This window comes from Rattus norvegicus, chromosome 18 (genome assembly GCF_021556685.1).
Source record: "Rattus norvegicus strain SHRSP/BbbUtx chromosome 18, alternate assembly SHRSP_T2T, whole genome shotgun sequence".
Classification (NCBI taxonomy): domain Eukaryota; kingdom Metazoa; phylum Chordata; class Mammalia; order Rodentia; family Muridae; genus Rattus; species Rattus norvegicus.
Window position 1 is genome coordinate 84,355,698 of NC_141551.1, and position 14,907 is coordinate 84,370,604.

Here is a 14,907-nt window from a genome sequence, read left to right on the forward strand (position 1 = left end):
AAAACTTAAGTAGATTTCATAACTCAGTATGTTGCCTTAATACTGACTTTAAAACTTTTTATTCATGTATATATTGATAGCTTTGCATCTTTAAAAATAAGAATGCTATAAATTTAATTACAAATACAAATCTGATTATTTTCCTCTTTAATTTTGAAGAAGTTGTCAAACATATACATCTGAAATCATTCTCCTTGTAGATACACTGTGCAGATGTGTGGGCCTCTCAGTCAAGTGTCCTGCCCTTAGTATTGCCAGCCTCCAGTTCCTGTCTGTTCTCTTGGCTGAGGAAGAAAAGAGGCGTGTCCAGGACAAGGATAAAACAAATGCATGTCAGACCCCAACAGTGGCCTTCCTTCTTGATGGAACTCAGGGAAGCCTTAGATCTTCAGAGCGACTTAATGAAACAATTCTTCAGGTGTGTGATTTCTTGAAATTTTTTTAGACTTTATGTATCTTTAAATGAATTCCCTTTCATTATTCATCAATTTAAATTTTTTCAAACATTTTTATTAAGGAGTCAATGACCATTTTGATTGAGTAAGCATATAGTAGAAAATTATAATAGATCAAGTATTTCTTTTACAATTAGTTGTATTACTAGCACTCTGTAGCTACCTATGTGTGTCTGTGTGAGTGTTTGTGTATGTTCATATGAGTGTATGTGTGTGAATGAGTATGTATCTGTTTGTCCTTGTATATGTGACTGTGTGTGTGTGTGTGTGTGTGTGTGTGTGTGTGTGTGTGTGTTCGTATGGGGGTGGTGATTAGAGATTGAACTCAGGACTTCTTGCATGCTAGGAAAACACTCTATTCCTAAGCTGTATCCCTAGATCCTTTGTTTTACCTTTGATTTTGACATAAATTTTAAGTTGCTCAAGCTTGCCTTGAATTTACCCTGTATAATGTAGGCTAACCTTAAAATTGTAATCTTCCTGCCTCAGACATTTCAGCATATGACATTATAGGATGGGGCAGGAGCTTTCTGAGAATATAGCTTTGTTGGTAGAGTGCGTGCATAAACATGCATGAGTTTGTAGGATCTGTGTCCAACATGACACACACTGGTTATGATGATAGGCACCTGAATCTCAGCACTCAGCATGTAGCAGCAAGAGAATCGGGAGTTCAAGCAAGCCTCAAACATCAAGACCCAGAGATAGGTAGGGGGTCCTTTAATTTCTTGATTTTAATCTTCTTTCTGAAATGTGGAAAAGTGATAGAATTCTATATGAGGGATTCGCAAATCAGCTAGATGTAATTTACATGGTTGGTTGTGCCATCTGATATGTGGTGGTCCCTTTTTTGCTTTGAATTTAGAGATTTTTCTCTCCCCTTGGTTTGTGAATGTTGTCCTCAAGAAGGTATTTATGGCATGACTACTTGTACATTTTTAGCATCAGTCTTGACTGTGTTGAGATGCAGAGAAGGCTGGTAGACAGGCAAAACTGAAAGGGAAATGAGGAGATAGTAGAATTTATGTCATAAAGTCAGAAGGGCATGCTGCTTCTAGGTAGAACAGTGCCAGTAAGAGCGGGAGGGGAGAGTAATAGAGTAATATTGTAGAAATGTTATAATCAAACCCATTCTTTTGTATACTACCAGAAATTTAATTAAAAGCAATAGCAAAAAGACAAGAGATACTTTCTGCTCCAGTTAAAGGATGCTTTATAGGATACCTTGGAGTAATTTTTTTTCCTGTTTTACAAAATCTGGTTGTTTTCTCAGCATCACTAAGAATCCTAACAGAAGGTCTCCTACATTTTGTCATCTGTCTGCAAATGTTGTTTACTGCAGAGCTTGGTCTCCTCTAAGAGCTGTTTATTTTGATGAGACCAGAGCTTCCCTATAGATAACTTTCTTTTTTTTTTTTCTTTTTTTTTCTTTTTCTTTTTTTCGGAGCTTGGGACCGAACCCAGGGCCTTGCGCTTGCTAGGCAAGCGCTCTACCACTGAGCTAAATCCCCAACCCCTTATAGATAACTTTCTTACATACATCCTTTCAGCTTTTTCCAGTGAAGAACTAGACACTAGGACAGAGCACTTATAATTCTTGCAGAGAACCTGGGTTTGGCTCCCAGCATCCATATGGTAGCTCATAACTGCCTATAACTCCTGTTCCAGGGGATCCATGCTGTCTTCGGAGTGGCCTCCATTGGTTGCATGTGATACACAATAATGCACTTAGATGTACACACATGTACATTAAATAAATCTTAAAACTGGATGCTGCCCCTGCTGTCTTGATTCCAAATCCAAAAACTAAAGTGGCTTAGTTTTTCCTGTGACATTGTTGGCACTGTTGTATCAGTGGAATTATCTGCGGCATTGTAGATCATTGTAGATCACAAGATTCACAGCTCAGCAAGACTGATGATGCATCTCACACTTCAGCACTGTGAAAGCTAGTCAGTAGTGATGAACCTTCCAAATGGCATGAGTATGTGTTGCCGTCATCTTACTGACTAACAACTTTTTTTTTTTTATTAACTTGAGTATTTCTTATATACATTTCGAGTGTTATTCCCTTTCCCAGTTTCTGGGCAAACATCCCCCTAATCCCTCCCCCTCCCCTTCTTTATAGGTGTTCCCCTCCCCATCCTCCCCCCCTTGCCGCCCTCCGCCCAACAATCTAGTTCACTGGGGGTTCAGTCTTAGCAGGACCCAGGGCTTCCCCTTCCACTGGTGCTCTTACTAGGATATTCATTGCTACCTATGAGGTCAGAGTCCAGGGTCAGTCCATGTATAGTCTTTAGGTAGTGGCTTAGTCCCTGGAAGCTCTGGTTGCTTGGCATTGTTGTACCTATGGGGTCTCGAGCCCCTTCAAGCTCTTCCAGTTCTTTCTCTGATTCCTTCAACGGGGGTCCTATTCTCAGTTCAGTGGTTTGCTGCTGGCATTCGCCTCTGTATTTGCTGTATTCTGGCTGTGTCTCTCAGGAGCGATATACATCCGGCTCCTGTCGGCCTGCACTTCTTTGCTTCATCCATCTTGTCTAATTGGATGGCTGTATATGAATGGGCCACATGTGGGGCAGGCTCTCAATGGGTGTTCCTTTTGTGTCTGTTTTAATCTTTGCCTCTCTATTCCCTGCCAAGGGTATTCTTATTCCCCTTTTAAAGAAGGAGTGAAGCATTCACATTTTGATAATCCGTCTTGAGTTTCATTTGTTCTAGGCATCTATGGTAATTCAAGCATTTGGGCTAAGAGATGGCTTAGCTGTTAAAGGCTAGGCTCACAACCAAAAATATAAGACTAACAACTTCAAATGAGAAAATACATTCCTGGCACTGGACTTTTATTTGCTAGTCTGTAGTGTCTAATAGCATCACTGTTGCCCCTGTTATAGGTTAACTCCACATATGTGTGTGCATACATGTATATGTTGTATATTTATATATATATATGTGTGTGTACATATGTACACTATTTTAAAAGTAATTGTTAATTATTCACTTTGTATCCTGCTCACTGCCCCCCTTTCAGGCTCCTCCTCCCAGTGACCATTATTAGACATATATTCTGTAATATTCTCCACCTGATACAAAAATAAAACTTCTTTAATAAGGGGTGAAAGCTACACTTAGGTATGAGGATATGCATTTGGAATACAGTTAGAATTTATACTGGTTTAGAAAAATGGTAATAGGAGGTTCTAATCTTGAATCTATGACCTCTCCAACCACAAGTAACTTGTTTACAATATCAGGCATGAATTTCCTTCTTTTGAGTGCCTCAAGGACAATTAGACAATGTTGGCTACGCCTATGATAAAAGCGCCACTATTACAGCACTGTGGAAATCTTTCTAGTCCAGCCAATGTGTATTTCTTGGTGTCACAGCTAGTTAGAGGTATATTGAGAATTTTGGTTTCTTTAAAACACAGAAATACTATAAGAATATGTTTTCATTTTAATCCCACTTGTGGAATATGGGATTTGATTGTCCACAGCAGCTATGATTTGCCTCATGCTCTAGCAGGGGTGTGATTTTGCCAGATGCAGATAGTTTCTGCTGTTGTGTGGTATTTGGAGTTCTGGGGGACTTTTCAGAAGGTCTATAGATGCTAGGGCCCTGAAAGGTGCTGTGGGTTGTTGGTTGTGTGCTGTTGCCAGTGGTTTGTTAAGTAGTCATGCTCAAAGAAGAACCAAGAAGGAAAAAATTAGATATCCTGAGGGTGGAGATCAGTCTTGCCCCAAGGAACTTGACACCTCTCATCAGCAGGAAGTAGTCTAACAATAATGTCACCCTCTTTCTCCTCTATCCTTCTTTTCTTTTCTATCTAGTGTTAGGGAGATGAAAGGGTGGAAGAAAGAGGTGCAACTTGCACAGCACATTGGTGCACAAAGGAAAGAAAGTTCTTGGGGAGAAGACTTTCAGGTCAGTTTCATCCTGTTTCCTGGAAGTCCTGTGACTGAAGTGCGATAGGGTCTTACATTCAAGGGGGGCAAGAAAGGACAACAGATAGAGAATATATTGTGTTCGGGGTCTTTTGGACTGCTCCAACTAACAACTCAAGCAGAATTTCTTGTAGTTGGAACTGGGGTTTTCTTTAGGTAGTCTATAACACCATTTTTATTCTGTGTCATAACTCCATTTAAACTGAATGTCTATGTATATACATATGCATAAATATATGTAATTTTAGGTAAATATGAACTAATATGATTCCCTATGTCATTTTGAAATATCCTTAGTGTTATTTATTCCTCCTCTTTCTTCTCCCTCTGCATTGCCTCTTATTCCTCTGTTTTTCTCATTTTCTTCTTTATTGAACTTGTGTCCTACTGGTTCCTACTCTAGAATTTATTGTCCCCCAATCCCTTGGTCACTTCTTACTTTCTTGCTGTGTATTAATCTATACCCCCTCCCCCATAGAGAGACTTTGAGAATAATTTTAATTTTCTTCCATATGGATAATTTCTATTTAGGCTTTTCTCTGTAGAATGTTCATAGTTGGTAATAATTTATTAAATTATAGCGGTGGTTTTTTGTTTTTGTTTTTAGTTTTGTTGTTTCACACAATCCTTAATATGCCTCTTATTTAAACATGCCTTGGTTCATAGAAGTTTTACTAGATGGAGTTTTTTTCTGAGCAGTTTCTCTGCCTTCTCTACAGTGCTATGAAGGAATCTCCTCCAAAGACGTCCTGAAAAGAGTTGCTGCAAATGCTCTGATGTCACTTCTGGCTGTCAGCAGAAGAGCGCAGAGGCATGCGTTGAAATGTGAGATCACCATCAAATGTTTATTGGCATCTTGCTAATCATATTTTCTACTGCTTGTTTAATTTCCTTTGAACTAAAAATGTAAAGAAATTATAGTAAAATTTCAATGACATTTAAAAAGTTTTTTCTATATAGCAATACTGAAATTATTACTTTTAATTATTTTTTATTTTTAAGATTTATTTTATTTTTAATTATGTGTGTGTATGTCTGTGTATTTGTGAGTATGTGCATGTGAGAAGAATTGCTTATGGAGGACAGAAAAGGACACTGGATCCCTAACCTGGAGTTATAGGCTGTTGTGAGGCACCTGACATGGGTATTGGAAACTGATTCTCTGCAAGAGTTAGTTAGTTTATCTTAACCACAGAGTAGTCTCTCCCACCCACATTCATTCCTTTAAAATAAATGAATAGGCTGGGAATATAGTACCTAGGAAGCACAGGACCCTGTATTGAATCTTAACACCAAAATATCAGTCAATAAATAATATAAAGATGATGATACTTATAGATTGTGTGTTTCTATTTGCATGTAATGATTATTATTATTCTAGAGAATAAAAACATAAAGAAATTTCAAGCTGTATCCTATTGTTAAGCTTTATAATCATTAGTATACACAAGCATATTTTACACACTTAGTATACAAGCATAGTTTTTATGGTATGGTAAAGACTACAGTATCAAATAAGCAGTATTTTTATATAAATTTTCACACTACAGGGTCATGATTTTCCTTCTAGACATCAGAGAATACAAGTCTGAGAGGTGAAAGAAAGGTGAAAGCACAAAGCTTATCCACTCAACTAATTATTTGCTGCTAAAATAAAGCGTATAAGCTATAAAATACATAGATATGGAAACTCTCTTACTAGGAAATGAAAACAAAGGGTATGGTGCTCTTTTTCCTCTTTAAATCACCATTCCTTCATCATATATTCGAATGGGTTTTCAGTGACTTGAGTACTTGCAGCCTTAATGTCTTCAGAAATGGAATGGCCCCTTGACAGTTGAAGCCTTTTTCTTTCAGCTGATCTCATAGAAAACTGTGTGGAGCAGATGAAGCACATCAATGCACAACTGAACCTAGATGTGCTGAGGCCTGGGAAAGCAGCACTAAAAAAAAAGGTGACTTCAAGGTCTGAATTCTTGTACAAGGGAAGATTGATAGAATGACCATGTCTCCGTTGCTCTTGTGCCTACAATGAGCACAAGGTTGAAATCAATGTTTGACTTAGAAGGTAGATAGAGGCAGGTACATTATTGAGGTCAATTCTCATTTGAAAATCTGTGAGATTTATATGTTACTCATTTCTGTTATGCACAGGTAGGAATGTGAACATTTACATGATATATTGCAGAAATATTTTATACAATGAAATATATGAATAAAAAGTTCTCGAGGGATGAAATCTGTGACAACTGTAATTTATTTGTGTTTATGTTTGGACAGTTCATACATTTCAAATTTGTTATTGTATAAATAAACATTTATAACAACATATTGACAAAATCCTGCCATTGATGAGGCAAGATTTTGCTCTCACATTCTGTATATTTTCTTTCATGATTCCCAGATGTTTGTTCTAGCATTTAATTGTTTGACTGTATATATAAATTATACCTTCATGTAAACACAATATAACATAGTAACTATGTATTGCCCATGGCTAGTCATAATTGTGACTAGTAACATTTACACCTCATTTTTTTTTCAAAAAGTGAATGTACATATGAATATTTAAATATATTGTTGCTTGTAAAATTATAAAAAATGCTGTCTTTTATCCCGCACTAGGTCTGGCACCGGAGTGCCCCTCGATAACTGGTAGATATCTTCATTTCAGTCAGCAAAGCCTCTCACCCGCTTTGTACTAACCCATATCACACTGTCAGTGGCCTCTCTCTGAGCCTGGCAATAATCTCTCTGCCCATCTAGTTCCCAGGGCAGGCTGCCACCATGCCAAACACACATCCCAATTCCGTGGCGGCCCAGTGTCTCCAGCCACCACGTACTCTCTTGAACTTAAGTCGCCACATGAAAGGACACACAACACAATAACCTCTGATCCAATTGATAAGTTATAATTGCCCACCTAGACATACAAAGCCATGTTCACATCCATCCCTTAAGAATATTCATCACAACCTGTAAATGTGCAGAGAGGAAGCTTAACATCCGCCCCCATCTTCTCTCTGCTGCTTCTCCTCCTCTTGCTCGAGTCTCCTCCTCTCTAAAACTTTTCTCCTGCCCATCCTTCTTGACAGGCCTTGTTCTGTCTTGTACCTGCCTTCACCGTATGACATTCTACAATATATAAATAAATATTCTACTTATTAAATATATATTATAAGTATATATAATGTATTAACACTCTTGCTCATTTTAAAGACACATGGTACTCTTTCAGAAGATAATGAGTTAAGTTCCAAAGGATACAATGTTCTCCTCTAGTCTTTGGAGACACTGCATTTGTTTACATGAACATACCCATGTGTATATGTTTATGCATATACATATATATGTATGTGAGATAAGATTGTATGTAAATATATGCATGTAATTTAAAAGTAAAGTTAAATCTTTTAAAAGAAAATCAGGCAAAACTTTATGAAATAGGTTAACTGGTATACGATTACAGAATCCATGTTTGACAGCTTCTTCTCCTGCTTCTTATTTTCTGCCTAGAAAAAGCCATAGTTATCATTTAGAAAGTCAGCACAGACCTGATATGATGGAAAACCAGTCAGTACCTACCTCCCTTGATTGGAGACGTGACATGGAGGCTATTATAGATCTGAATTGTTCCATGCCTGATGGAATCGGTTTTTTTGAGTGCATGTATTTCTTGGTATATGGTCACCATACCTTGTCAGTTTTCTCAAAGTGATTTAGCTGGGCATAATTACAGCACAGCTGCAGTGTATGGTGACCCTAAAGGAGGAAATTACTGTTACTGAAGGAACTGCATTCATGTTTTCCAACTTCTCTGTGTCTGTATAGGAGGATGGCATCATTAAAGAGTTAAGCATTACCCTGCAGCTCCTAAGAAACTGCCTTTATCAAAATGAAGAATGTAAAGTAAGTAGAGTGCCTCAGATGCTGATAGCAGTCCAAGCAGTGAGTGGCTGGGAGTTGTGTGAAGTAGTCCAGGAAGGCAGACGGACCCTCCGAATTCTCTTGTTTAAGACGGATAGCCGATTGTTTCTTAAGCTCAGAGTTAATTCTCAGAACTGAATGAATTTGATTATGTTGTGCTTCATCACTAATGACCTTCCTAGTATATCAAAGCTTTACCTTCGTGATTGAAATGTAACTTCTGAATTTCCTCTTCATCCTATATTGTTATGCATTTAGATGTTTTTTGACTATATAGTAATAAATGGCTGTATATGTCTTGGAAGAAGGGGTTTTCAAAGGTGTTTGTTAAAACTGATTATTTTCGGGGAGTAAGTGACACTATTCATAATTATAAAGAAGACAAGCATGCATCCTGCTTCAGAATAGGTACTGTTTTGCTTAGGATGGTCATGTCACCTAAAGGAAATCCCTTCCTTACATATTTGCTGTCATCTATGGCCTTGGGACAGTGCTGTTTGAAAGCCACTGAATTATTTTGCTTTCTTTGTAAGCTTTGGTTCTGTCAATTTAAGCCATCGTGATGGCACATCAAGATGTGTGACACAGAATCTTCTGAACTCATGGAGGTACTCAATACGGAGTGACCTCACTTTTGAGGAGTTAGCTTTAGTATAAAAAAAAGTGGTGAGGCAAAGATAAATTATAGAAATTTCTTTTGGTTTTAAATTCTTTGATTATGTGCTCTTGTAAATGTGGAAAAATATGGTAAACATGAATTACTTAATTCCTCTACACTGGGGAATGAGCCTTTACAGGTCCAATGGCTTCTCTTCCTGTTGATGCCAGACAATACCATAGGTCCCTCCATGTGTATTCATTGGTTGGTGGTTTAGTCCCTGGGAGCTCTAGAGGGGTCTGGTTTGTTGATACTGTTGTTCTTCCTATGGTGTTGCAAACCCCTTCAGCTCCTTCAGTTCTTTTTCTAACTCCTCCGTTGGGGACCCAGCACCTTAATCTGTATCAGTAAGGGTATGGTAGAGCCTCTCAGGAAACATCTATATAAGGTTCCTGTGAGCAAGCACTTCTTGGCATCAGCAATAGTGACTGGGATGGTGGCTGCATAAGGGATGGATCCCCAGGTGGAGCAGTCTCTGGATGACCTTCTCTTAGTCCCTGCTCCACTGCTTGTCCCTGTATTTCCTCCCATATTTTGTTCTCACTTCTAAGAAAGAATGAAGCATCCACATTTTGGTCTTCCTTCTTCTTGGACTTCATATGATCTGTGAATTTTTTCTTAGTTATTTTAAGATTTTGGGCTAATATTCACTTAGCAGTGAGCGTATACCATGTGTGTTCTTATGTGACCCGGTTACCTCACTCAGGATGATATTTTCTAGCTCCATCCATTTGCCTAAGAATTCCATGTAGTCATTGTTTTTAATAGCTGAGTAGTAATCCATTGTGTAGATGTACCACATTTTCTGTATCCATTCTCCTGTTGAAGGGCATCTGGGTTCTTTCCAGCTTCTGACTATTATAAGAAAGGCTGCTATGAACATAGTGAATCATATGTTCTTTTGGATGTATGCCCAGGAGTGGTATAACTGGGTCCTCAGGTAGTTCTATGTACAATTTTCTGAGGAACCTCCAGACTGATTTTCAGAGTAGTTGTACCAGATTGCAATCCCACCAACAATGGAGGAGTGTTCCTCTTTTTCCACATCCTCACCAACATCTGCTGTCACCTGAGTTTTTGATCTTAGCCATTCTGACTGGTGTGATGTCTGGTATCTCAGGGTTGTTTTGATTTGCATTTTCCTGATGACTAAGGATGCTGAACATTTCTTCAGGTGCTTCTTAGCCATTCGATATTCCTCAGCTGAGAATTCTTTGTTTAGCTCTGTACTCCATTTTTTAAAAAAGATTATTTGGTTCTCTAGAATCTAACTTCTTGAGTTCTTTATATATATTAAATATTAGTCCTCTATTGGATGTAGGATTGGTATATATCTTTTCCCATTCTGTTGGTTGCCATTTTGCCCTATTGATGGTGTGTTTTGCTTTACAAAAGCTTTGCACTTTTATGAGATCCCATTTGTTCATCTTAGAGCATGAGCCATTGGTGTTCTGTTCAGGAAATTTTCCCCGGTGCCCATTTGTTCGAAGCTCTTCCCCACTTTCTCTTCTATTAGTGTGAGGGTATCTGGTTTTATGTAGAGGTCCTTCATCCACTTGGACTTGAGCTTTCTACAGGGCAATAAGAATGGATTGATGTACATTCTTTTACATAGTGACCTCCAGTTGAGCCAGCACCATTTGTTGAAAATGCGGTCTTTTTCTCACTGTATAGTTTTAGCACCTTTGTCAAAGATCAAGTGACTGTAGATGTGTGGGTTTATTTCTGAGTCTTTGATTCTATTCTACTGATTTACCTGCCTGTCTCTGGACCAATACTATGCAGTTTTTATCACTATTGCTCTGTAATACTGCTTGAGATCAAGAATGGTAATTCCCTCAGAAGTTCTTTTGTTGTTGAGAATAGTTTTTGTAATCCTGGACTTTTTGCTATTCTAAATGAATCTGCAAATTGCTTTTTTCTAACTCTATGAAGAATTGAGTTGGAATTATGATGGGCATTGTTCTAAATCTGTAGGTTGCTTTCTACAAGATGACCATTTTTACTATATTAATCCTGCCAATCCATGAGCACGGGAGATCTTTTCGTCTTCTCAGATCTTCGATTTCTTTCTTCAGAGACTTGAAGTTCTTGTCATACAGATCTTTCACTTGCTTGGTTCGAGTATAGGGGTATTTTATGTTATTTGTGAATATTGTGAAGGGTGTTGATTCCCTAATTCCTTTCTCAGGCTGTTTATCCTTTGAATAGAGGAAGAATACTAATTTGTTTGAGTTAATTTCATATCCAGCCACTTTGCTGAAATCGTTTATCAGCTGTAGGAGTTCTCTGTTGAAATTTTTGGGGACACTTAAGTATACTGTCACATTATCTGCAAATAGTGATATTGTGGTTTCTTCCTTTCTAATTTGTATCCCTTTAACCTTCCTGTGTTGTCTAATTGCTCTGGCTAGGACTTTCAATACTGTATTGAATAGGTAGGGAGAGAGTAGAGAGCCTTGTCTAGTCCCTGATTTTAGTGGTGTTGCTCCAAATTTCTCTCCATTTAGTTTGATGATGGCTACTGGTTTGCTGTTTATTGCCTTCACTATGTTTAGGTATGGGTCTTGAATTCCTGATCTTTCTAAGATTTTTATCGTGAAGTGGTGTTGAATTTTGTCAAATTCTTTCTCAGCATCTAATGAGATGATCATTTTTTTCTTTGCATTTGTTTAAATAGTGGATTAGATTGATGAATTTCCATATATTGAATCATTCGTGAATTCCTGGGATGAAGCCTACTTAATCCTGCTGAATGATCATTTGATGTATTCTTGGACTCTGTTTACAAGAATTTTATTGAGTATTTTTGCATCAATATTTATGAGGGAAATTGATCTGAAGTTCTCTTTCTTTTTAGGGTCTTTGTGTGGTTTAGGTATAAGTGTAATTGTGGCTTCAAAGAATTAATTGGGTAGTGTTCCTTCTGTTTCTATTTTGTAGAATAGTTTGAAGAATATTGCTATTAAATCTTTGAAAGTCTGATAGAATTCAGTACTAAACCCATCTGGTCCTGGGCTCTTTTTGGTTGGGAGGCATCTAATGACTGTTTCTATTTCTTTAGGAGTTATAGGACTGCGTAGATCGTTTATCTGATCCTGATTTAACTTTGCTACCTGTTATCTGTCTAGAAAATTGTTCATTTCCTCTAGTTTTTCCAGTTTTGTTGATTATAAGCTTTTGTAGTAGAATTTGATAATTTTTTGAATTTCCTCAGTTTCTGTAGTTAAGTCTCCATTTTCATGTCTTATTTTGTTAATTTGGATACTGTCTCTGTGCCCTCTGGTTAGTCTTGCTAAGTGCTTATTTATCTTGTTGATTTTCTCAAAGAACCAGCTCCTGGTTTTCTTGGTTCTTTGTATATATAGTTCTTTTTGTTTCTACTTGATTTCAGCCCTGAGTTTGATTATTTCCTGCCTTCTACTCCTCTTGGGTATATTTGTTTCTTTTTGTTCTAGAGCTTTCATTTTGCTATCAAGCTGTTAGTGTAGGCTCTCTCCATTTTATTTTTGAAGGCACACAGAGCTATGAGTTTTCCTCTTAGCACTGTCTTCATTGTATTCCATAAGTTTGGATATATTGTGCCTTCATTTTCATTAAATTCTAAAAAGTCTTTAATTTCTTTCTTTATTTCTTCCTTGAACAAGTTATCATTGAGTAGAGCATTGTTCAGCTTTGATATAGTAGTTTTTGTTGTCATTGAAGATAAGCCTTAATCTTGGCTTAATCTTGGCTCTTTTCAGCAAATAATTACCATAGCACATACATATATTATTCTGGGTCAGGATATGGGGGAGTACATAATTGAAAGCTATAAGTTTAGCTTAGGTTGTCAGAACTGAGTGGGAAATCTGAGGCATACTAAGGGTGGTCACCTTGTTCTCCTATAAGCAGGTTAGTTAACCTTAAACAGGCCAAGCACACAGTAGGACTGCACATTAAGTACATAGTCTTAAATAATCTGAAAATATATTATTAACTTGTTTGGCAGTCTGGGCAAGTTAAACCTCTTTGAGGTCAAGGTCTATTTTCAGAAGATTGTCTCATCTCACATATAGTATATCCACATTAAGAGAAGTAAAAGGCAGAATCGATCAAAGAATTTTCTTTACTACAAATCTCTGTCTCTGGACTGTGTATGAACCTTTTTAGTGTTTATTTATTGCTAGGAGATAATCACTTTACTGCATACTTTTACATGTTATAGAAACTTCTTCGTAGTTTTTCTCTGACTAATATATCCTAGCCACCCTTCCAGAGACTGTGCAGTCTCCTGATCCGTTCTGTCCAAGGTGGAGCACTGGTGAACTGAAGAAAATTCTTCCTACTCTTAGGAAAGATGAATTACACTATTACCTTATGTGGGTGACAACTTCAGGGGGTATTTAAACCTAGGTTTGCATTTCACATGTTCAAACTAATGGCTGGTCTTATTTCTTTTCTAAAACAGGTGGCAGCTTTTGAAGCACATCTTGTGCCTGTCCTGCACTCTCTCTGGCCTTGGCTTTTGATGGAAGATTCATTGATGCAAATTGCCTTGCAGTTGCTTTGTGTCTATACTGCAAATTTTCCAACTGGTAAACTAGAATCCAGTGTTGTTTTTTATGATAAATTAAAATACTAGTTAATACTAAACTGGACTGGAAAAATATGTATGTTGATACATTTTTCCTTATTAGTCAAAAGCAAATTTTCTTATGGGTCTTAAAACTCGAGAGCATTTTAAGAATATTATTTGTTGGCCTGGATAGTCAGTGGATAGATAGTTCAGGAAGTAGATTGGCTTGATTTTATATGGCTGTGGGAAACTGCATTCACAGGGAACATCCAAAAGGTGAAAATTAATGAAAAAGCAAGTGAAGATTAGGTCTTTTATAGATTCTAGAACAGGAGACAGATATGATGGAAGTTAGTTCAGGGTACTGTTGGTTTTTGAAAATTGATACTGATTATATTCATTCATGTGGAAGTTATTATCTTGACAATCTATGAAGGGCCATGCATTGTGAGTTGTAATGAAACTGATTAGACAATGAGGAAAATGTACTGGTAGACAATTCTAGGAAGAGAAGGGGTGTGACGTCACTGATTTAGAGGGGGAAGCAAACCTCAGGGTGTGAAGTACTATGTTTGTTAGTGCTTGTTAGCTGTTCAGTAACTATACGGTCAGACATACAATGTGGACTAGTTAGCAAGTATGCATGGTTTCCTTGGCTCAGTAACAGAAATGTACACACACCAAAGGATGCATATGGACGGGATGGGAGACAGTGAGCAGTGAGCTCATCTTGTCACTGCTTTGTGTTATGATGACTGATTTCTTTTTATCGTCTGGTACCTTAGGCTATCTGCTTCACCATCCTACTTAGAAAGTCTCCTGCATATAACAGAGTAAAGCTTGTGGCTGCCAGTCTGTGTCTGATTGTGAATCAGAATTGTCCTCTCTTCCTTCTGCTACTGCTTTCTCTGTCTCTTTCTTCTGCTTGGAGAGTCTCTTCTCAGTGTGTCTTTTATCTCAACCTTCCCTGCGGTGTGGCCAGCTCAGCATAGCCTGTCTCTGAAATGTACTATCGAATGTTGTTCTTCCTTGTCTTAGCTTTCATCCTAAGCATCTAGAAAAGTTGGAGGGACAAAAATTGAGTGGCTTAATGTGATATAAAAAAACTGATTTGTACTATATGCATCCTTAAAATTTATGAGAATTGTAGAAGTGATTAGGGTACTACCAACCTAATGCAAAAATACTATTTTTCTATTTGGTGTGCTGCTAAGCAAAAACACATCATTTAGTGAACACATTAGTGTTTAAATGTAGTTATGAAGTTAAGAGTACAAGAAAGGCTACTATATTTTCACTTGTACTTATCACAAATGAGCTTATTTCATAGACTGTTCAATTCTGATATGACTATACAAGCTGTTCTG

General features: G+C 37.5%; 1 protein-coding gene and 1 long non-coding RNA gene across 6 annotated transcripts in view; one reads left to right on the forward strand and one right to left on the reverse strand.

The window, feature by feature from the left end:
• The window catches only part of Rttn (rotatin), a 169,745-nt gene that overhangs the window by 139,362 nt on the left and 15,476 nt on the right, over window positions 1-14,907 (forward strand). For all 5 annotated transcript variants that reach the window (XR_015642117.1, XR_015642118.1, NM_001170436.2 and 2 more), the window contains 5 exon segments: window positions 201-418; window positions 5,117-5,222; window positions 6,255-6,352; window positions 8,229-8,306; window positions 13,433-13,559. Coding sequence is in view for 3 of the 5 variants with exons in the window: in NM_001170436.2 (NP_001163907.2) it covers window positions 201-418; window positions 5,117-5,222; window positions 6,255-6,352; window positions 8,229-8,306; window positions 13,433-13,559 (627 nt within the window). In the remaining 2 variants the exon portion in view is untranslated.
• Window positions 1-14,907, reverse strand: part of LOC147999910 (uncharacterized) — a 101,848-nt gene that overhangs the window by 35,392 nt on the left and 51,549 nt on the right. The window lies entirely within an intron of this gene.